At 51.7% G+C, this 24111-nt stretch overlaps 1 protein-coding gene across 2 annotated transcripts in view; it reads right to left on the bottom strand.

Annotated features, from left to right (window-relative positions):
- Positions 1-24111, bottom strand: part of FBLN5 (fibulin 5) — a 78864-nt gene that overhangs the window by 9233 nt on the left and 45520 nt on the right. For both annotated transcript variants that reach the window (XM_066276183.1, XM_066276182.1), the window contains exons 5-10: positions 18150-18272; positions 14614-14730; positions 10457-10576; positions 6097-6219; positions 4897-5023; positions 1179-1374 (exon numbers count right to left, since the gene is read on the bottom strand). In XM_066276183.1, coding sequence (XP_066132280.1) covers positions 1179-1374; positions 4897-5023; positions 6097-6219; positions 10457-10576; positions 14614-14730; positions 18150-18272 — 806 coding nt within the window. The remainder of the gene's footprint in view (positions 1-1178; positions 1375-4896; positions 5024-6096; positions 6220-10456; positions 10577-14613; positions 14731-18149; positions 18273-24111) is intronic.

The raw sequence follows: 24111 nt of genomic DNA, 5'->3' as shown, positions 1-24111 counted from the left end.
GCGGGGTGACCACCGAGACAGGAGCTGGAGCGATGTGGCCATGAGTTAAGATATGCTGGTAGCCACCAGAAGCTGGAGAGGACAGGCCTGGCTTCCTGCCTCGAGCCCCCGGAGGGGATGCAGTGGCCCACACGCCGTGGCCGCGTAGGGGAAGTGACTTCAGACTGCAGGCTCCAGGCTGTGTGAGCATGAAACTGCTGCCTTTAGGCCACTGAGTTTCTGGTGATCGCTTACAGCCGCCATGGGAAACTGCTACATGGGGCCTGAGCCGCCACATTCGCAACTATTCTAGACAGCTCAGATCACTCCACGGTCTCTGGAATCCACTTTGTGGACCAGGGCCCACATTCACACTGAAATGTGAAAGCCATCTAAGCCAGTGGCCACTAAAGAGGTGGCAGCGCCCAGAGGCTGCGGGAGATGCGGCTCAGTAATGTAAACGGCACGGCCCTGCACGCGTGGGACTTACAAACACGCAAACAGTCTGCAGTGCGTGCTGTCAAGTGTTCACTGGCACAGTGTCCCTGCTCCGGGCGAACTCTCTACGATGATAGAAGTGACTATACCTGAGCTAATACAGTCGTCACGTGCGGCGACTGTGCCACGGAAGAACCTAATTTATAGTTTTATTTAATTTGAATTAGTTTAAATCTAAAGAGCACAACGGCTACTGTGTCCAACAACGTGGGCAGAGCCCACTCCTGGGAGGCGTGCTTTTACGTTCACTGCAAGGGAGGTAGCGCCATGAGGGCAGGGGCTTGGGGATGTGTCATAAACTGCTATCCTCTCAGTTTCTAGGCGTGCATAGCAGGTGCTTGACCGCTACTCGTCAGACGAGTGGCTGGATGAAAGGTAATGTACGCGCCCCTCCCAGAGAAGTGGGGGAGGGGAGAGACAGAAGACTGCGTCTTGGCCAAACTCCTGGCAGTACAGGTGCGGGTCCGAGGCTCACAGGTGGGGGGCCGCCTTCACAGGGTCACCCAGAGAGTGACGGGGACCAGAACCTTGAAGTCCTTCCTCCCTCCATTCTTCTCTTCACTCTGCACGCCCACGCCCCCTCTCCAGCGGCACTGTGACCTGTTTCTAGAAGAAGCACGCGCCAGGCTAGACGACACCGTGCGTTGTTGATAATAGTGACCGTCGCCCGTCACCCCCCCCCCCCCCCCCCCCCCGCTTACCCGCATATAGAATTCTCTGCCCTCGTTCCCAGACTTGATCTGGAAAATGTAATAAGCCCCAGGGTAGCGGGTCGTTGCTTGCATTTGGAAGATGTCAGCAGGAACGGAGCGTCCTGAGACCACGTCCATGTCCCGGTACAAGATGGTGAAGGGCTGGTCCCTGCAGCCAGTGTTCTCGGCAGGACACATACAGCGGCTGTGGAGGAGGGAAATCGAGTGAGACCGTGGTAAATCCTTTCCAGATGCTGCCTGTACCGACTTCCTCATTTTAAACACTTTTGAAAAGGAGGCCACCTCATTTTTATCATCCAAATGCTGTAACTGTAGACCCTCTCTGCTCCTGGCTCTCATTTAAAAGCTCTCCAGCAGGTAGGCAAGCTCTCGGCTTCCTGGACAATGGCCTATTCTGCCCAATCAGATATTCTTGTTGCTAGAGTGTAGACCTTAAGTGTCCAGTTTCCAGACCACTGGAACACTCCAGTGTGCCTCACATTCGCATGGAACATGCGGCCGCTGCACAGCCCCTCACTCCCCTCGCTGTGCACACTCACTAAAAACTCTCTTTCCTATTTAATGGTGAACAGTTACGTTACATTGACAGGTCTCAGGTGGTTCCTCGCATTCCCTGTCACACTTAGCCTCGTCTGTGCAGAACATAATGTAATCCTTTTGTTGAATAAACAAGATCTCAGAATTCACTGTGTATAAGACACGACGTTAAGACACTTTGTAGTTGCAAAGAAAAGAAAGATCCTGACCTCAGATAGCTCCCCTTCGAATAGAAGAAATAAATCATAGACATGAATGTCTCTAACACAAAGCGGCTAATCGGAAACACTAGTAACAGCACTGTCATAATATAAAATCATTGATTCCTAGTACCAGGGGATGCCTGTTACAGACACCCCTTAACTTTGCCACGGCCATACCCTGTCTCTCAGCTCATCCCTGGGACTGCCCCTGGGGGTCAGAGTGCACAACAGGAGGAGGTACGTTTGTGGACACATCCTGGTGGCCAGTATGAAAGTCGGCCTTGTCATGTTTCTGCCACTCTCCCCTGACTCCCAGTCTATCTTCAAAACCTATTGGTCTACTTCCAAAATATAGTCCAGATCCAACCACTTCTGACCATGCCCATTGCCACAGCACTGTCTCACTGGCGCACCTGGACCTCTGGGGTTGCCTGCTAATGGGTCCCCCCCTCCAATCCATCACATGGCAGCCAGAATGTCCTTTGTCAAACCTAAATCAGATTACGTCTCAATCCTGCTCAAAGATTGCACAGTTGCCACCCACTGCAACCCAAATAAAAACTAAATGTGCACTTGAACCCCATGGGGTCTGGCCGCTATTGACTTCTCTAACCTCCCCCTAGGTCGCTGTCCACTTCACTGGCCAGGCTGCAGTAACCTGGGCTTCTTCCATTCCCTGAAGACATCACGGTCACTCCTGCCCTGTAGCCTCTGTATATGCTGTTCCCTCTGTCTGTCCATGTTATGTTAACATCCGCTCACCTTCCCATTCCAGCCCAAATGTCATTTCCTCAGAAGGACTTACAAGCTCCCAGTCTAGACCAGGTCCAACCCTAGTCTTTCATTTTGTAAGTTTCTGGTTGTTTTGTTCACAGCACTGATCACCATCTATGCCTGTGTGTCCCTTTGTGACAGTATGTTCAACATCTTTCTCCTCCACTATCATGAGAGCAAAACCCACAGCACCCAGCACATGACAGAAGCTTGACTAACACTTAAATGAATGTATAAAAGAATTTTTAATGTTTTGTTTTTTAAAGGCTGCATCAAAATTGCCAAGTCGAATGTCGCTGGTGCCAGATGGTCACATTAAAATGTCACGTGTCACATAAAAAAGAATTGTTTCCTAGAAGACGCTGGGTGGAGAGGGTGATGGCTCCCAGCTGAAAGGGATCGCAGACAGCTGGGTGAGGTGGCATGGAGCTGAGGTCGGAGGATGGGGCAGATCTGTCCATGTGGCAGGGAAAGCAATGCCTTCCATATGGCAGAAAAGGTGCACCCAGAAGCCGGGAGGCCGGACGTTCCGGGGCGTGGGGAAAGTGAGAGCACGTCCTGTTCAGGCTGGCGGGAGTGCCCAACGCCTGGACGAGGAAATGACCTGGAAGAGGTGGCTGCGGTCAGATGGCAATGGGACCTGGAAGTGGGTGCCGCTTAGCATTTTCAGTGCCTGCCAGGGACCTCAGCAGAAATACCAGCTTAGTGTTGTGAGTGGAACCAGGGCAATTCCCTGGCCACAGACAAGGGCCTCCCGGAGAAGCCCATGGAGAACCAGGAACGGAAGCCGACAAGAGGAGCCCAAAGCTTTGCTCTGCCGCAAAGGGCCCTGGAACCAGAAATCAAAGAGCCCGGTCTCGAAGGGCTGCTGCTCAGACAGCTCACAGCAACAAGCAAAGACGTCTCTAAAGGACCTGCCTGTCTCTGCTTTGTCAGTTTCTGATCAGGAAGCACACTGGTAAGCCATGGAGCCTTCGTAGAGGCTGCATTCCTGGGGGACCCCATGGGCATGTTCAGTTCACCCCAGTGCTAGGGCGGGGCATTGCTCAAAGTAGTAAATGTGTCACTAGTAGAGAGGCGGGCAGAAGAGGCATATGCGTGTGCGTGCGTGTGTGCATGTGTGCGTGCATGTGTGCATGTGTGTGTGTGTAGACTGAGGAGGAACTGTGATGGGTACATGGGACTAAAAGAAAGAAAAGCAACTCCTGGCTGGCCACGCACAGAACACTGGCCTAGAGCTTTTCTTTGTAGAGATTGCCTTCACTTGAATTCTATCCTCAATTCAAATATTTGCCATCTGGTGATTTAGCACAACATTGAACATTGTGACGTCAGAAGTTTGATTAAAGCAAGCTGAGTATCTCCTGGTTCTGAGAACTTTCTAATGACATCCTTGCTCCTCGCTACCCACAGCACAGCCCAGGGAGACTGGCCGCAGCTTTCTCACCTGGTGCCTGTCAGAAAGCCAGGTTCTCACGCTGCCCTGAGCCCACTGCACTCTAACAAGACCAGCAGATGGTTCCTGTGCACAAGACAGCTGAGAAGCCCAGCTCCAAAAAAGACCCTGTGTACTTAGAACCAAGGTGGCAAAGGAAAAAGACAGTTCATAAACTCTGCCTCTGCTCTTGTAGTTCTAGACCAGGAGTTCCCAAACTACGGCCTGCAGGCCGCATACGGCCCCCTGAGGCCATTTATCCGGCCCCCACCGCACTTCCGGAAGGGGCACCTCTTTCATTGGTGGTCAGTGAGAGGAGCACACTGACCATCTCATTAGCCAAAAGCAGGCCCATAGTTCCCATTGAAATACTGGTCAGTTTATTTAAATTTACTTGTTCTTTATTTTAAATATTGTATTTGTTCCCGTTTTGTTTTTTTACTTTAAAATAAGATATGTGCAGTGTGCATAGGGATTTGTTCATAGTTTTTTTTATAGTCCGGCCCTCCAACGGTCTGAGGGACAGTGAACTGGCCCCTGTGTAAAAAGTTTGGGGAGCCCTGCTCTAGACAATCTCCATATAGCTCTGGCATGAGTGGGAAGTGATTGAGAACTGTGTGTGTGTGTGTTTGCATGTAAGAAAGAGAGAGAGAGCGGGCCAGGTCTCCCGGGTATGTTCTATACACACCACCCTGCAGCCTCCTGAACCAGCCCCCTCAGCTGCGGTCCCATTTTCCAAGCGGAAGCCATGACTTACTTATCACTGATCTGAAGGTAAGGCTCCTCACAGCGGATGGGGTCAATGCACTTGAACCCCCCTTGCAAATTGTAGCAAGTCTGCTGCAGGGTGCACGTGTGGTTTCTGTGCTCACACTCGTTGATGTCTGAAAGGCAGGGGAGACCAGAGGCTGAAGCAGGGCAGTGCCTCCAAGGCGCTGGGCCTGAGCCCAACGTGGGGGGTGGGGCGGGGCTGCCGTGTCCTCCTGTCGAGCGGCACTTCCCACTACGGCAGCCACTGGCCTCGTGTGGTTACCGAGCACCTAAAATGTGGCCAGTCCAAACTGAGATGCGTGGTCAGTGGAAAACGGACACTAGGTTTCAACAACTTAGTACAAAAGAACGTAAAATATCCATTAATAATTTTTACACGGAGTGCAGTTGGCAGTATATTTTGGATATATTACATTAAATAAAATATAGTCTTAAAATTATTTTTACCGGTTTCTTTTTACTCTTTTACTGTGACTACTAGAAAAATTTAAGTTACACGTACGGCTCACATTTGTAGCTCATATTATATTATACTGCTTGGCACTGCCCTGGAGAATTCTTGCTTGATGTTGGGGTACAGCAGGCCCAAGGACACTGAAAGTGGGCCAGCTGCTCAGCTACCAGCCTCCCCCACTGGCCCCAGTGGGTGGAGCATGGGGCTGAAAACTGGGCCGAGCAGTTGATCTGAACGAGACCCAGCCCTTACACAGCCCAGGGTCCAGATCCTCTCAGGGACCTAACAGTCAGAGGTGCGAGGTCTCCCTGGCATCCGTTCTCTAGGACGTCAGTAGAGAAAGAATGACCGGGGCCCTCCAAGGGCCACGAGGAAACCCGGGCCTGGCTGGTCAGGCCACACAAAGTCCTGGTTAGGTGAGAAGTCGTCCTCAGAGACCTACCTGCCTAGGGAGGCAGGACCAGCCCTTAGAGGACGTCACTCTATCTGCAGGGGTCATTTACAGAAATGAGAGTGGTCACGTCCTTTCTGGGGCCAAAGGATGAATCACAGGTCAGGAAAGCACCAGCCCGGGCATCCTGCCCAGAACCTGCCATCCTGGGAGCCACCAACACCCACTCATGCTTTCACCCCTGTCGCCTTCGCACAGCTGCACAGGATTCTCGGGTGAGGACCTCCGGGGCTGGCCCCACCTCCCATCTCCCTGAAGCAGGCCCCGCAGGACAGCCTTACCCTGGCAGCTTCGGTTGTCGTCCAGTAGGATGTAGCCAGGGGGACAGGAGCAGAAGTAGGTGCCGGGCTGGTTCACACACTCATGCTGACAGAGAAACTCGGAGAAGCTGCACTCGTCCATATCTGTGGGTGACAAGATACACTTGCTGTTTATAATCACAGACTACCTGGTGACTACCAGGGGCTCCATGGTCATCGGCTCCAGCTTCTACACCCTCCAGACACATACAACTGCTTCACTGCTAAGAAGTTGCCAACTCACTTCTTGAATCTTTCCGATGATGGGGAGCTCACTACCCGCCGAGGAAGGTCATTGATATTTTTTGACAACTCTAATTGTTAGAAAATTATTTCCTACAGGGAGATGAAATCTATCTCCATCGAACTTCCCACACCCTCTGCCTCTGCTATATTATCTGTCATTGCTGGCTCATTTTTCCCAGTAGATGAATCTACCCTCCATCTCGGGAGGTGAGATTTGTTTGCCTGCTGGACTTTTCTGGGTACACAGCTCTTCCCCGGGACCAAAGAGTCATTCACTGGCCCAGGTCTTCTCAAAGGGCAACTTTACTAATCGTCTCAAGTTGAAAAGCAATATTATTCCTAAAATCACAACTAAAAGGGACATATTGAGAAGACTGGGGGGGGGGGGTGTCCATTATATTAAAACTTCATTATGTCCAAAAACCTCCTTGAAAGGGAAAACTCTAGAGTGGCATAGGGTGGGCGGGGCACACTGTCCCTCAGTGTCCTACTGTCTCAGGAGGTCCTGGGGACATGGGTACCCGGAGCTGGGCCACGCTCCAGCTGCCGAGGTGGGGATGTGGAGTAGGGGTAGGGGGCTCTGAACTGGATGGAGGCCATGGCAGCTGATGCAGGAGCAGGCACTGCAGAAAAGCCAACTTAGTTTATCACACACAGAGTTTGGCAACCAAGCCCCCATTTGAGCCTCATTCAAAAAACATGCCAAAGAAAACATGTTTTTATTTCATTTGTTGTTTCCCGAAAACTTGCTTCAACTAGTTTCCCCATGTGACATGTCCTCGGATTGCTCTCTAACTCCCAGACCACCGATGGCTGGAATCCCCCAGCGTGGGTGGCAGCAAATGAGGAGACTCCTCCAACAGAGGGTAATTCCAGATGTTCCATGACTGATGCTCTCATGTCCAGGAGGGAAAACTCCTTCCGGTCTCTCCCGGCACCTTCAGGTGAGTGGTTACGGGCCAAGGGGACTGGGACGCTGACTTGAAAGTTAGCGCATGCCCAGTGAGGCCTGCTCCTGCCGTGCCCCCGCCCACTCTCCCGGGAGCCTTGCAGAATCCATGTCTCTGGCCCCAGACATCATAACAGAGAGTGTCCTGACTCTGTGTGGACTACTAGATTACAAACACGGCTCACGTTTGCAGCTCACAGTGCATTTCTATTGCTTGGCATTGCTGCGGAGAATTCTTGCTTGGTGCTGGGGTGAGGCGAGTTTAAGGAGGCTGATGATGGCTCAGTTCGCAGACCCCCTTTCAGACCTTCAGTCGAGGCAATAGTAAAACCTGGCTGCCTCTGAGACTTGTTAGGTCCCAAGGGCTGAGTTAGATTTCCCTGCCTCGTCTGATTTCATCCTCACCTCAGCCCTACGGAGGAGGTGTGATTAGTGGCCACATTTTACAGAGAAAAGGTTGAGGCTTACAGAGGTTCTATACTTACTATACTCACAGATAATGAAGAACCCATAGAGCTGGGATTGAAACCCAGCCAGCCTCCAGATCCTACACCTGTTGACACAGTTCCGTAATGTCTCCCTGAGTTGTTCATACTTAGGACTTAAAATGGGTGAACTTAGGGCTCCTGAGGTTGGGGGGGGGGGCTGAGCAGGGGGAACTCTTGCGAGAAGGAGAAGGTAGCGCCCATCCCCATCTCCCACTGGCAGGAAGGGCTCCAACAGACACACTCAGTTCATCTTAGGGTCTGCCACCCCCAGATCGGAAAGCTAAGATACAAGCCCAGTTTCTGGCAGGGAGCACACTTGAGGCCATTTTCATTCACCCACGTGAGAACCCATGGGTTTCTGGGATCAGCTCGGCATCACAAACCCCTGAATGACAAGGGCACACTGCTAGGAGGGGTCTGGTGCTGCACGGAGGGACCATAGTAGCTGAGATAACAGTGAGGGCAACATTTCCTGGGGCAAACGATCAGCAGGGAAAGGGGGTAAGAAGGAAGGGACAGGAAACAAACTCTCTCTGTGTCACGCTGCTATCTGAGGCCCAAAGCCCTCAGTGTCCAGGGGTCAAGGTCATTCTAAGTCTGAGGAAAGTCGTGGTGAACATGGAGAAGTTAGCCATTTTAGGTAAAGTGAGTCAACTGAAAATCCTTGCCACACCACCAAGGACGTAAGCTGTTTGAAAAGCCAAAGGTCTCATCCACTCAGCTGTAATGACCCTTAGATACACCAGCTTACTTCATCTCTGTGATCACCCTATGACAGCGTCTGTTGCTTTTTAACGCATGAGAAGACGGGCTTCGGAAGCGGGCTGGCCAGGGACAGCACTGCACAGGAGAGGCAGGACGTGCCCTCAGCTCCGCCTGGCTGCAGAGTCGCGCAGCCCCGCCACCTCTGCGGATGGGCAGGAACTTCGGGAGAAACAAGCGATCCCACCTCCTCGTGCTAAACTCTCTGCCAATTAGTTCCTTGGCCCAGATTCCCCAAGGAGTGCCATGCGGGGAACTGAAATCCAGGAAGAAAGTAGCTTTTCAGGCCTGAGGGTATTTTTTTACTGCTCTGGGACTGACATTCAATCGGTGTAAGGCTCTCTGCCTCCTCGCCACCCTGGCTCTCCCGGCCCTCGGGGGAGGTGTTCCTCTGTTTCAGAGAACTCAGCCCTGGAACAACACTCCAGTCAGAAGAGGAGCTACCACACAGTCTCGTTCATGACCTGGGTCAGTTCCGGTTAGAATGAAACCTGGGGTTAGGAAACTTTCCATTCTAGAATAGAATGACAAATTCCAATAGACAAAAAGATTTTCACACTCTAGGGCAGTGGTAGTCAACCTGGTCCCTACCGCCCACTAGTGGGTGTTCCAGCTTTCATGGTGGGTGGTAGCAGAGCAACCAAAGTATAAATAAAAAGATAGATTTAACTATAGTAAGTTGTTTTATAAAGATTTATTCTGCCAAACTTGGTGAAAATCCGACATAAAGTACTTGGTAAGTAATTGTTATTATATGCTTTAACTTGCTGTAACTCTGCTTTATAAATTTTATAAAGTAAAGCTACTTCCCTACTTTATAAATCAGCATTACTGTGGAACCGGTGGGCGGTTAGAAGATTTTACTACTAACAGAGATACAGAAGTGGGCGGTAGGTATAAAAAGGCTGACTACCCCTGCTCTAGGGCATGGCCCACTTATTTTTTAAAATACAGTGAAGCAGCATCAATTCGGACTGTGCTTGTTTACAACTGCTGATGATGCCAAAAGTGGACGGGTTAAAGCTTAATTCAACATTTACCCTCTCTTCCCCCCCCAAAAAAAAGGGAGAGAAAAGAAGGAAGAACAAAAGAAAGAGCTGTACGTGGTTCTGTGTAGGGTGCTAACAAATGTGAGTAAGGTGCTGTCCCTATTTTCAAGGAGTTTACAAGAGCGTACAAGTTTCTCATGACAAGGGTTAATAAGAAAATTGTAACAGAATCCACACTGAGCACGGGCAGAGAATCAGCTTCCCGGGCTTGGAAGGGATTTATAAACGGTCAGCTAAGCCATCACATCCATGTCCTCACAACAAATTAAGAATTCATTCATTCACTCGTCAATCACCCACTCATTGCTTTGAAAACTACTTACTGCACGCTCACTCTGTGCCAGGCCTGGCGCTGGGCACTGAGTATTTGTAGAGTTTTCAGAGCCTCACGAGGCGTTTGCGCTTCCATACATGACCTCATTCACTCCACACACACCCCTCCCGGCCTCCCCTATGGGCTGTGCTAGTACTTCTGGGTCGCTGCCCTCTGTCAGCACTAGCTGTGTATCCCCAGGACTTGAGTCAGTGCTGGGTGAGGATGGACAACTCAGCCATCAAAACCAGGTGACTCCCTTCCCTCTTCACGCCCGTCGCAGACTCGAAAAGGTAGCTCCATGGTTTTCTGCATTTGGGCTCAAATGAAAAGGCAGGCGGGACTCTGCTGCACCTTTCAAGAAGTGCCTCGTCTCTGTTTTGTGTGGCTGTGACCCCACTGCACTGGGGAATGTCCCAAACTGGAGACACTTCTGGGAAATGAGAGGAAACACCTGTGAAGGAAGCCCTTGCTCTCCACACCCACCCCTGCGCCCCTAGACCGGGTGGAAGTCTCCAATGCTACAGCCCATTACCACTGCAACGAACTCCGTCATCCTCAAGTTCATATCCTGGGTCGCAGCGGCAGATGAAAGAGCCATAGGTGTTGACGCAGGTTTGCACACAGGGGTTCTCGGTTGCACACTCATTCACATCTGTGGAAAGCCAAAGAGCATCACTGACCATTCCCACAACAAAACTTCCACACTAGGCAGATAAAAATGCACCAGCACGGACACGGACAATAGTGTGGTGATTGCCAGTGGTGGGGGGCAGAGGGTAGGGGGGTATAAATGGTGATGGACAAAGACTTGACTTGGGAGTGGTGAATACACAATACAGTATACAGAGATGTTTTAGAGAATTGGTTGGACACCTGAAACCTGTATAACTATGTTAATCAGTGTCACTCCAATAAAATTCAATTGTTAAAAATGTACCAGTAACACCAGGCTGGTTAGCTCTCAGTTAGAGTGTTGTTCTGAAACACCAAGGTTGTGGGTTTGATCCCCAGTCAGGGCACATGTGGGAATTGACCAATGGGTGCACAGCTAAGTGGAACAACAAGTGAATGCTTCTCTCTCTTTCTCTCTCCCTCCTTTCCTCTCTCTGTCTCTCTAAAATCAATCAATCAAATTTTTTTAAATGCACCAGCTACAAAATCTACTATGACTGGGAGACCAGATCCACAGGTACCAAGGATCTCCATCTAGGACCTATCAGATTGAGAAGTCAGTCCCTGAAAGTGTTCACTGAAGAATCAGGGGCTCCATCCATACGTCCTTCCGGATTCACGGCATGGGAAGGATGAAAACAACACGGATGCACATCGTGGGCACGCATGCACATGCACATGTATCCACCTCCTGGGAAGTCCGCGCTCCCAGGCCCCCACGGGAATTTCTAGGCAATAGCTGCTCTTTCCTATCACCTACTGCATTCCGTTGCCAATTAACTCTCCCCTCGCCCCCCACTGACTTGGATGTTTTACATAAATAATTGTGATAATTCTAATGATAATTCTATTTATTATTGCTATGGATTGAATTGTGTCACCCCTTCCCCAAAAAAATTCACGTTGAAGCCATAATTTCCAATGTAATAGTATTTGGAGATGGGGCCTTTGGGAAGTAATTAAGCTTAAGTCCTAAGGGTGGGGACCTCCTGATGGGATTAGTGCCCTTATAAAGAGAGCTTGCTCTTGTTCTTTCTGCCATGTGAAGGTTCAGAGGGAAGCTGGCCACTGACAAGCCAGGAAGAGAGCCCTTTCAAGCCCCTGGCCATGTTGGCACCCTGATCTTGGACTTCCAGCCTCTAGAACTGTAAGAAAATAAACTCCTGTTATCTAAGCCCCCCCCCCCCCATGATATTGTGTCATGGCAGCCTGGGCTGACTAAGACAGTTATGAATAAGTAACATCACTGATAATAATACGTAGGATCTCACACTCACTGGATCCTTACAATGACCCTGCTTTTGGGCCACCCCCCTATGTTACAACTTTAGTAGGTTAAGGAGAGGGCCAAAAAGAGGCATAAAGAATTTGTTAGAAACAATGGAATGGTCATTATCTTGAGTGTGGTGATAGTTTCTGGGAGTATACATATGTCAAAGTTCATAAAAATCATGTGTCTTTAAGAGGGAAGTTCATTGAATATCAATTAAACATCAACAAGATGCTCGCATTTGTTTTAAGGTTGAGAGATATACGCAAATCTCCAAGCTAACAGGGCACAGCTGGAATGGGAACATGAGTCAAGGATCTCTCCATAAAACCCAAGACTCATTCTGCGCAGCTCATTGTGATGGGGGAGGGGGAAGGAGAGGGGGGAGGGGGGAGGGAGGGCACCTCCTTATACACTAGCACTGGCTGACCAGCTTTAAGCACACTCCGTCCCATGCTCCTCATGTCAGCGATCAAAGTTCCAGCTGAGAGAACTTCTATCCTCCGCAAAAGTCCCGGTAAATCTCTTAAGACTCTGAATAGAGATTTGAGGGTTTTCAGAGTTAAAAGCCTTCACAGTGAGCCGCTTGAGACGCTTTTCTTAAAGAGGAGGGCTGATGCCATGCCCACATACTTGCTGCTTCCTGGCACCCGGGGAGCATTTTGGAGAAAGAAAACTAATAGCCACACAGAGAGGGTGTAGCGAGATACCAGTCTCCCCGGGGGCCCGTGGGAGTTTGGGGGCTCTCTGCCCGGGAGGCTAGGAAAATGTCGTGGCGCCAGGCTGTGGAGCACAGGGTCAGGCAAGACGGCACTGGCGAGTATTAGGGCTGGCGTCCGCGGCTTCCGGCCAGACGCTGGCCACATGGCAATGAATGAGCCTGAGTCCCACACTCTCAGCTCTCAGATGATTCTGCAGAGCAGCGAGACCCAAAGAATTCTGCCCCAGAGAATCCTGGCTGCCCTTTCCTGCCATCCCTGAGATCCACAGATGCCCAAAGCCTTTCTGGGTCCTGTGGGGGCACACTGTACCCCGCTCACACCTGCTGGACAGGAAGGCGGGGCCCTGGTTCTGCTCTCAACTCTGCCACCACCTGGCTGTACGACTGGCCAAACTGCTTACCCTTTTTGCTCCCTGATCTCCTCATCTGCAAAAGCAGAGCCACAAACGTCTGCCCTGCCCACCCCTACGGCTATTGTGAGGATTCGGTGGAATGAACAGATGAGACAATGCTTGGAAGAGTGCCAAGCCCACTTCCTCGCACAAGGTGTCAGAATCACAAAAGCCCCATGGAGTTCGGAACATCCTGTGTCGCTGATGCAACATCCCAGTGGCCAAGTGCCCATGTCCAGGCCTGGGTGCTGTGCCCACTGCTGGACTTGGCATCATTGGTATTATCTGCTCCTGTCACAGGCCTGCCCTGCAAGGCCTCGTGTGTACATGGCGTTTTGGCTCTGCCGTGCCCGGCTGTCCCTGGGAGGTGTTGGGTGCACCGAGCCAGCCTCCGGGGGAAAGCCTGGGCTGGCATGTTCAACCCCTGCCTTGGCATGGAGAAGCCGGCATCTGCCCTGAGCTGCTTATCACAGCGGCCAGGGAGCCAGGCGCCTGCTCCCACTCCAGTGACAAGGGAGGGCCCTGCTCCGTCGGCCCCCAACCTCCAGCCAGGTCCCCACTCTCAGTAGAAAAGGACCTCTCCTGGCGAGAGGAGCAGTCGACACTTCTTGGAACAATCAGCAGGACCAGCTTTGGAGGACAGACTTCCAAAGAATTGAGGATCAAACTCTTTAAGGCCGATGCCTTCCTGTTTACCCAGTGATTTAGATACGATTAAACTAATGGAGACATAATATCCTCCAACTAGCTGGCCAGGAGCCGGCCAGCCAGACCTCAGATGGTGTGACAAGGAAATGGGCCCTGCAAAACCTGGTGGCAGACTCCAGACAAAGACCTCATTCTGAGTCCTCGGCACTGTCTCCACCCAGGACAGAGCAGCTGCCAGGGGCTGGAGGCCCGGGCCGGGGGCTGGGGCAGGGAGCGGCGGCCAGGCGGGACTTGCCCTGATTCCTTGAGTCTGAAGTCCCCCATTCATTCCCTGAGCAGAGAAACCTGCAGATGGAAACCACAACAGGCATGTAGCTTGTTTTCTTATCAGTGTTTGAAGTGATCGTGTGAAAACCAGAAAAGGCCTTTGCTCCATTCTGTTTTTGTAGGGAATGCTGAGTAGCAGGGGAAGTTACTGCTGCCACCAGACCCTTTGCTAAGTAACGGGCCCTCCTAGCACAGGCTGAAGGGAAAACTGGAGCGACAGACATCAAAATTACCCACAGAAGCCCTTGCATAGAGCGTGTGTGCTTATGTCGCAATTCATCAGGGGTCCGGAGTCTTTTTCTGACCGCCCCACTTTGGCCCCAGGAATTGAATTTAGGCAACAGGATACCCAGGAAAATCTCTGATTAGCCAAGAAAATCGGCAAGCCCTTCCGGAGAGCAGACAGGAAGAATCCAACGTCCCCGCTGGCGGGGGACCGGGGTCTGACTCTGGGCAGGACTCAGAGCGCTCTCTGACATGTTGCGTGTAACCTCAGCTCAGGGCTCGGGTTTCCATAAGCAGAGGGGTGAGCGGGCAGTGACAAGGAGCAGGCAGGCGCTTCGGCCATAGCGTCTCCCACCAACGTCACCTGTCAGAGCCCGAAGAAGACAGCGTCTCGTGTTTCAGAGCGTGCCCACGTTATCGCCCGCATCACATACCTTGGCAAGACCTCCCATCCTCGTTGAGGGTAAAACCAGGGTTGCACGTACAGGAATAGGAGCCAGGAACATTCGCACACAGCTGCTGGCAATAGCCGTAGCGGCATTCATCAATGTCTGGGAACGGAAACCCATGCAAGGTAAGACATTTCTTCTCAGTCTCCGACACTCCCCCCCCCCCCGCTGTGCCCCCCCCCCCCCGTGTCATTACTGCCCATCCCCTCTGGAGAGAGATCACAAAGGGAAGCCAAGGGGAGCTGAGTGTGAGAGATGGTGAAACCCTCAGGATCGCAAGACTCGATCTCCTATAATCCTCCTCGACCCTCCTCAGTCCTATGAACCCTAGAAACTATCCTGAAAGTTGTGGAAGAAATTTCGGCTTAGAGCGGCCTCTCAGAGCTTATTCACATTAAGAACCAAATTGGAGATCCTTGGGAAGGGACAGATTAGCTCAGAGTAGAAGAGGAATCTACAGGCTCCTCACTAGCTCCATCGACAACAGGAGTGTCCGGCTGTCAGGAACAAGAGCAAATGTAGGTAAGGACAAGCTGGCAGCACCACCGTCTGGAGACTCCTGGACCCAGTGACACAAGGACACTGGAGCTCACCTGGGGTCTCTTCCTTGCACCAGAGCAGACACAGATTCTGGAGAGACCCCCCTCCTCCGAGCCAAGGCTGCCTTCCCTGAGTCCCTGAGCAAGCAGCTTGTGAATGAATGGGTCCTTCCAGCGGAGCAGGCAGCCCGACCTCCCTGCTGACGTGTACCCGGCCATGGGGAGCCTGCTGTCCCTGGGAAAGCACTCCCAGCCCCCCAAGCTGTAGGCTCATGGGCTGGAGAGTTCACTCCTATGGGATAGGATGTCTTGAATAAAGCCGACAGGTGGAGACAGAGTCCTTACCGACACAAGCACCGGCTGTGACCAACATCTGACTGTAGCTATAACTGGTTCTTACTTCTTCCTCATTTACCCTAAACTAACCATTCCCTCCCTGCTACCCTGGTTCCTTTGGAACAGGGTCCACCCAAGGGCTCTGGAGGCCAGCTCAGAGCCTCAGTCTCTGTTCCTGGCTCCTACTACCTGCTGCCAGAAAGGACCTCCCCCTCCCACCTGTTCAACCTTCCTCAGAGACTGTGCCCTGCCCGCCCTGTGATTCTGCTGTATCTCTGAGACCCGGTAGCTTCTAACCGGGCCCACCCCACTGAGTGCTTTGCAGCTCTTGCTTAAAAAGCACATCGAGCCTGACCTGTGGTGGCGCAGTGGATAAAGCGTCAACCTGGAAATGCTGAGGTTGCCGGTTCGAAACCCTGGGCTTGCTTGGTCAAGGCACATATGGGAGTTGATGCTTCCAGCTCCTCCCCCTTCTCTCTCTCTCTCTCTCTCTCTCTCTCTCTGTCTCTCCCTCTCCTCTCTAAAATGAATAAATAAAAAATTAAAAAAAAAATGCACATCGACTTGTACAGTTGCCAGTCCCCCTCTTGCTGGGGTGCAGCTGGATATATCGCCCGGGACAGGGCGGCAGAAGGGGAAGCGAGGACACCTTAGGGCTCCCTTGGAGGAAAGGCAGCCCAGCCCCTTATTTTTCTCCAAAAGCAATGCCGCCAAAGGTACACAGAAGCGGTGGTGAACGGCTACAGACTTGGTGTTTTAACAGATAAGGAAGAGCCTGGCCAGGGGACGGCATGAATTCAGCCCCAGCTGATACAATTCTTCACTCCGGACGTGAGGTCTGAGCAGCCCACGGCACCAGGTTAGACCTGCAGGCGTGTCCCTCCCAGAGCTTTGCGCTCTGTGGACCAGAACCACCCTCCCAGGTAGAGGACTGTTCTAGCGGCTGGCCACCCTCAGGTCCGGAGGGGTTTCCTCGGCATAATCAATCCAGCCTGTGTGTCCCTGTCACCTGATCCTCTCTTGCGCCCCCTTTGTGGTGGAAGAAAAAAATGGATTGAGAAACAGGAGACAGATTTTAAGCCCCAATTCACTTTGTCCAAAATGTCCCTCCTGTTTGAGTCTCAGTTTCCAACTCTATAAAAGTTGAATGACATAATATCTAACATCCCTTCCAGCTCTGAAATTCTACATATTAAGTTCCCATACAAATAAGCTACTCACAATGATCCGCTTATGTTCAAAGCAGTGGCATCAAATTTTCCGTAATAGCTGAGGCTGGCTAAATGCACAGCGCCCATCATATTCACAAATGCCCGTGTGCAGCCAGCTCTTTGGTGCAGGCTGGGAAGGGAGGCCCACGCCAAGTCTAGGTTGGCTTATCAGGCCCCGAGAAGGCTGCGGACAGGGCCCTAGAGCCGACCTCAACTCAGTCTCGGTCAAAGGAGACTGGGATAAAAGAACCTTCTCTTTTGGTTTCCATGATGCTGTTTGGATTTGTTTCTCAGCAGCTCCAGGACTGACTTTCAGACAACAGAACAGTGTCTTAGAGGATTTAAACTGGCAGGGCCTTCCCCAAGAAAACAGCATAGAAATCACACCCTCGAAATAGAAATGGAACTGACAGCTATAGATTGCTATGAATTCAACTTGCTTGGCTAGACCAAAATCTAGGGGGAAAGAAAGGAAAATAATCCTCCAGTAAAAATAAACAGAGACATCATAGAGCAGATGCCAACTGCAAGAAACAAAATTCTCCACTGGTGATGGCTGACTCCTGAACAGTAAAGGAAAGAGCCGCGAGGGGGCTGGGCATGCTGGCGGCTATGGTGGGGCGCTGGGTGGAGAGGGTGATCCCTCACAACCTACTGATCCGCGTCTGGGACTTGGAACTCTGCTGTGACTAAGCAAAGTATTCCCTTCTCTTAGTATGAGTTCTAACTAGGACAGAATAACTCTCACCTTTATCATTTCCTGCCTTGGATATAAACTTTCTGAGGGAAGAAAGAAGGTGTAGGTAAAATCAAACAGGAGCTTTAAAAAGACATTCAAAAATTCTTATGCCTGACCAGGTGGTGGTGCAGTGGATAGAGTCAGCCTGGGACACAGAGAACCCAGGTTCGAAATCCCAAGGTCGACAGCTTGGGCACGGGCTCACCAGCTTGAGCGCGGGGTCGCTGGCTTGAGCGTGGGATCATAGACATGACCCCATGGTCGCTGACTTGAGCCCAAAGGTCACTGGCTTGAAGCCCAACGTCACTGGCTTGAGCAAGGGATCACTGGCTCAGCTCGAGCCTCCCCCCCCAGTCAAGGCACATATGAGAAAGCAATCAATGAACAACTAAGGTGCTGCAACGAAGAATTGATGCTTCTCATCTCTCCCTTCCTTTCTGTCTGTCCCTATCTGTCCCTCTCTTTGTCTCTCTTGCAAAAAAAAAAAAAAATCTTATGATGATATGACAGTGATGGTGACAACTGGTTTTTAAAAGGTGGTGGTGATACACATAAGCTCAATAGCCTTGTACCTCCCCCCAAACCCCCGCAAAGCAAAGACCCCTGCCCTTAGGCCACCCAGCTATGCCCGCATTTCACAATACCCCTGGCAACCATTAGCTTCCAAGAGTCCCACGAGCCCTGGAGAACTCTTACCTAAGCACTGGCCTTCCAGCAGCCAATAGCCGTCAGTGCAGGAGCACGTATACCCTCCTTCGGTGTTGATGCAGATCTGCGTAGGGTTGCACTGGTGGGAGTCTGTGGCACACTCATCCACATCTGTAACACAGACACAGTCCAAAGAATGTCACCTACGTCCACTTAGAGCGCTGGAGCCAGCAGAGGTGCCAGCTGCTGGCTTGTCTGGCTGGGAGGCAGTTGACCGTGTCCTTGGGTTATATCCAAGAAGATAGAGGCACTTCCCTGCTCTATCTGGGTGCCCCCAAGGAGATCCAGGTCTTTTGGGGGGAGGGCAGAGCTAGTCTGCCCCCCAGAAATCCACAAAGTGAATTGGCCAGGAAGAGAACAAACATATCCATCAGCTTTTTCTGCCATTCCAGCCCATCATTCTCTGAAAGCAGGCTACCTTGATAATAACTGTTACTTAATTTAAAAATGCATTTTGGTTAGGCTTACCCATTCACGTGTTAAATAGGGGTCTTTTGTGTACCTACTGTGTGCGTAGAGCTATGATACCTCTGAGAACACAACAGAAGAAAAGGAAATGTCTCCTGACAAAGGAAGCTTGCCAGCTAAGTCACCGATTGGATCCATCCGTGACAACCCCTCAGTCCGGGGTTCCTGCCCCTTTGCGAAGCTTCCCGGAGCCCTCACTGTTCCCTCCGCCCCTGTGGCTGATCTCTGTGCCCTCTGCTCACACTTGGATTTCTACTCTGCTACATGCCCATGGCCATCTGTCTGGCGGTGTGTAGGTGCTTGTGTCCAAGTCAGTCCCATCTTAATTGAAAGCTTCAAAGCATAAAGACCACGCTGTAGTCATAACCGTATTTCTCAAGACATCTGGTGTACACATTCAGCACTCAGAACTGTTTGTTTCAGCTAAAACGAATCCTTCTTCCCTGTCTCCCCAAACTGCTTGTTCAGGAGAGCCTTCAGAACCCTCTAACCAGAACTCCCGACATCCCACTCTCATTCTGACCTAAAGGCCTGGACATGCCTGGCCTGGCTCCAACCTCTTTCCTTCGCCCGTCCTGCCCACACCTCTCTGCACCTCTGTCCCCCGTGTCACCGCAGTCAGGGTTTGCTCACTGGCCCTCCCTCCCTGCCTTCCCCGAATGGACCATCACACAGTTGGAAACAACATCCAAAGCTGCAATTCACCGAGCCTGTGTAGTGTGCCCAACACCTCACATATGTTACTGTAGTTATTCACAATCGCCCTCTGCGCTGGGCTCACCCCCCCCCCCCCATATTACAGATGGGGAAACTGCACTGAAGGAGCAAATAAGCAGCCAGCCGAGAGCTCAGCCCAGGCCTCCCTGCCTGCCTGACTCCAAACTCACCCTGTGCAGGAAGGACAGCGGCCCTAACGCAGGGACCAAGCCGGGTCAGGAGGGAGCCGGCAGACTGGGCAGAGGAGAGAAGACTGTTTTTTCTGCCTTTTCCTGCCCCTCCTGGAAAACTGACTGTCCTCTGACATTGCGTATTGCAGACTGTGGTGGGGAGGGCAAGTGTAAGCTCCCTGAGGCCAAGGGTCTTTTGTGACCCGGGCCTTTGCAGCTGCGAGCTCAGGAAGCAGGCATAACTGATTCAATGAAACATTCAGCCAGGCAAACAACGGCGTCTCGGGTTCCAGTGACACCAGCACAATCCACCACCCACCTGCAACAAGTCAAACACCACAGCTGCATGCGTGGGCACTGCGGGGAGCCAGGCTTCAGCCCTCTCCACGTGGACGGACTCTAAGAACCTGGTTCCAAGGTGGCGGCGGCCTCCACTCCACCCGACACGCTGACCACGCACAGGCTCGGGGGCAAGGACCCAGCCCTGTTCTCAGCTGCAGGAGCTCCTGCCTCTGCCATCAGCCTCCCTCCCGCCCCTGGCTCTGCCCACCCAGCACAGCCTCCCGGGGGAGCTGTGAACAAGGCTTGGGCAGCAGCCACGCCTGCGCAAAGCCTAGGATAATAAATAGTGCCACTATCGGCTAGAGCACATTTACATTTTTCCGGAGGGGAGTGATGGATGGCGATTGTACCCTGGGAACAACACTGCCTTAGGAATGTGGGCTCCTTTTCCTGCCTTGAGGGGAACCAAGGGTGAGGGAGACCCACGGGGAGAGCGCCCTCAGAGAGCCTTGGTGACAGCAAGTTCCCAGGGTCCTGTCTGTGCAACACACATGCACACAGCTCGCCCCCAGGGCCCCAAAGAGAAGACCAAACACTTGCGAGTGGACCAGACTGAGCTCAGAAGTGCCCGCGGGGACTAAGTGTGCACATGCGTGTGTACACACGTGCACACACAAAGGCACATGCAAAACAGTCAAACCTGGACACAAAGGACACAAAATCTTGAAAGTTCAATCTTTGGAAAAAAAAAAAAAGGACTCCACTACTTTTACTGAGTTAATGAACGAACTTGGTTATCCTGCATTTCTGCTGATGTACATTTTAAAAAACTAAATTTATAACTTTTACCATCTGATAGAATGGATTGTTAATATAAATGTATTTTGAGAACTTACGTCCCTGGAGTTTCCTTTTTTGGGGGGTCGTCCCATCTTTGTATCCTCAAAGCATACCTAGTATAATGCAGTGTCCACAGGCCATGTTCAGTAACTATTTGGTGAATGAATGAATGAACATGCGAACAGCAAACATTAATGCCTTTACTTCCAGACAAGTTATTCCCAGCCAGCTTGCTACCAAGACCATTCTGGTGCATGGACTCTAAAACAAGCAGCCCCACTGAACACCACCGTCAGCAGGTACACCGGCGAAGCGGCCATGGAAACGTCCACGCGGAGGGCTCTGCCCGGGGCTAGAAGACCCATCACACATTCCAGCTCACAGCGGAATTGCTTACATTAAATACCTTTGACTTAAATAACAGAAGGAAAACTACATTGAATCACTCCAAGGATATTCTTTGGCAAAGCATCTTTTTCTGCATCAGTGGAGAAGTATAAGTTACGGCAACCTGAGTAAGCGTCATCCTCGGACGCAAACCGTGTCTGCTGTTTCCTGTCCTTTCTGTGTGATATTCAGGAAGTCTCCTGGGAGAAGAGAAGGCTGGGTTCATTCAGTCACCTGCTCACTCATTCTTTCATTCATCCTTCATGCTCTGCCATGTGTGTGTGCGCGCGCGTGCTCACACGTGTCCTCTAAACCTCCAGGTCATTTGGGACAGCTAGCCTTGTACCCAGTCCCTCCATGTACCAGTCCCCATGGGAGGCTTTCCTGAGAGTCCTCCTGCCAGCTCCAGCCTCCCTGCTGTGAGCTGCAGCCCGGGGCAGCTTCCTGGGTGCTTGGAGGGTTGCACCACAGCAACCACGGCTCATCTCTCCCCAGGCAGGGTAGCATCCATCTACTGCCCCGGCGACCAGCACCCTGGCAACTGGGGGCAAGTACCTGCTGACTTCCCCAGAACCTGGCAGCCAGTGAGAGCCCAGAGCTGTGCCTGCCCAGGAACAAAGCATCCTCTGCGGTGAGCAACACAGCTCTGCCCCACGCAGCTCTGTCCAGGCCGTCACCCCTTCCTGCTGACGTCCCTTCAGTGCAAACATTCACAATCTGAAACAGGTGCTGCTTAGGAAAGTCATCAAAACCAGTCCCCTCTTCCTTGACCCCCTCCCAACCTCCAGGAGGTCACCGGCAGAAGTGGCCGCTTGGCCTCCAGCCAGCAGGCCACACACCAGGGATGCCGGTCTAGGTTTCACACCACTAGTGCGTCTCCTGTCGCCAGCTGGACGGGGCTTCCTGTGGGCCGGTGCCTGAGGCAGTGACTGAAGAACGCCCCTCAAGCCCAGGCAAGGTCTCACGGAGGCGCCAGATGGGGAGCCGGCCTCCGGTCGTCGGGCCACACTACCCAACGACCTGGGACAGCAGAGGAATGGGATCTTCTGGGCCCACTGAAGGGACACTGTGGGGGGGGGGGCAGGCCACAAAGACACCTTGGAGCGGGTGACTGTGATGGAAGCAAGCAGTCACAGCAGCCTGTCTCTGTCAGACGAACTCTCAGGACTCACGTACCACACTGTCGTTTCTGCTGACGACATGTCCTTCCCGGGAGTGGGAGGGGGCCGGCTCTCGGGAGACAGCATGCAGCCCACTCTTCCGCCCCACGTAGACCAGCGGCTCCAATAGAATCTTAGTGTTTACTCACACAAGAGATTTCATAAAAACCTTTACAGCTAGCTATACAGATGTACTGTGCTGACATAACTATACATAACGTGCTTGACTATAAATGACATGTATATGCATGCCAACTATTTCTTATATTTGAATGTACATATTACATATGAAACATATAATATTGGATAAATACATAGTTTACATAAATTCATGTATATACATATTTATATATTATATATTCACATAAACTTATATATAATATGTATGATATATATACACATGAATTTATATTTAATCACTTATTCCAATAAGTTAGAAGGGAAATACTCAAACTGCTTTCCTAACAAATTCTAACTGAAATAGAGTGCCCTTCAAACACTGGAAAACACTACACAACAATGCAGAGACGAACGGCTCCCGCCTGCGCATGGCGAGAAGACTTCCTAGGCCACTCTCCCAGCACCGACACTTCAGAGGAAAAAGACCCGAGGCCTGCGTCTCCCAGGAAGTATTAGTGGGCAAAAAAATAAGAACTCTGGGGGCAGGCAGAGCTGGGGTGCAGCCAGGCTCCCGCACGTAATGGCGGAGTATTAACGAGCAGGTTCGTTACCCTCTTGGACCCTCAGGTGCCCTGTAAAACAGAGCTGCGGCAGCCTGCCTCATGGGCTGCCCGGAGTTCTCAGATTAGTGTGTTCACAGGTCCCGTCACCACCGTCTGGCACATCGCAGGTGCCCAGGAAACATGGCTCCCTTCCTTGGTACAGGGCTCGCTCTTTCTAGCATCTTGGCTTCTGTCTCCTTCAGGCTCCGTTCTGGAGGTCAAGAAAGATACCAGGATGACAGCCCTGGGGCTCTGAGGTATAATAGTTCTCTGGTTCAACCAGAGCCAGAGCCAGGGCCAGCGACTCCCCCAGCCCCTGAGAGCCCCAGGCACGTGCTCGGAGACTGTGACCAGAGGTGCGCAAAGGCAGGGAGCACTCCTTCCCGGGCTCGGTTTCCCCCTGCACTTCAGCTTCTCTGGGTCCGTCTACGATGCTATGACGGTAGACCTCGAAAGCCGTGTGTGTGTGTGTGTGTGTGTGTGTGTGTGTATGTATGTCCCCTACTGAATCCCACAGCCGAGCAGGATCACCCTTCGCACCATCTGCGACTCGTGCCTCTGCCTGTGTCTTCCCTCCCCGAGACTGAGAACCGCAAAGGGCTGACGCTGGCAGCACTAGGCCCACAACCTCAGCTGAACGTCTCTGCCCTGTGTGAGAACAGCCGTCAGCCAAGAGGAAACATTCTCAATGGGTGACACTGGAAGGAACTGTCCCAAAGTACTTGGAGGGCTACACCTTTCCAAAGGCCTCCACTAGTCCTTTTTTGGACACAGCAAAATCATTTCCTTGGTAGTAAATTTTTACCCAGTGAAACAACATGTTTTCCCAGCCCGTTTCTGTTCCTTCCTCGCTCAAATTAATGGGGCTTGATAAGAAGGAAGAAAATAACAATGGTACATTCCTTCGTCTCCGATTGAAGCCAGTTTCGGGCCTGCTGCTGAGCTGGGCCAGTTCCATTTTTCAGCGAGACAAGCCCAGCCAAAGCTGAAAGCTGCACAGGGCCTACTTCCCAAACACCTGCTTAATTAAAGACCTCAGCGTTTGAGAACTCGCTGGTTGGATTCCCAGGCCATCTGCACTCCATGTGTCTGTGGGTCCACGGGCCATCACCAGGAACCAGGTCTTTCTGCGTTTACAGCACTTCTCCTGATGCTTGGTACTAAGCGGAGGGTACGAAGCTTGCTCACTCTGTACCTCCATGTA

This window comes from Saccopteryx bilineata, chromosome 4 (assembly GCF_036850765.1).
Source record: "Saccopteryx bilineata isolate mSacBil1 chromosome 4, mSacBil1_pri_phased_curated, whole genome shotgun sequence".
Lineage (NCBI taxonomy): Eukaryota > Metazoa > Chordata > Mammalia > Chiroptera > Emballonuridae > Saccopteryx > Saccopteryx bilineata.
Note: the sequence above shows the minus strand (reverse complement) of the source record. Positions and strands in the feature narration are given on the sequence as shown.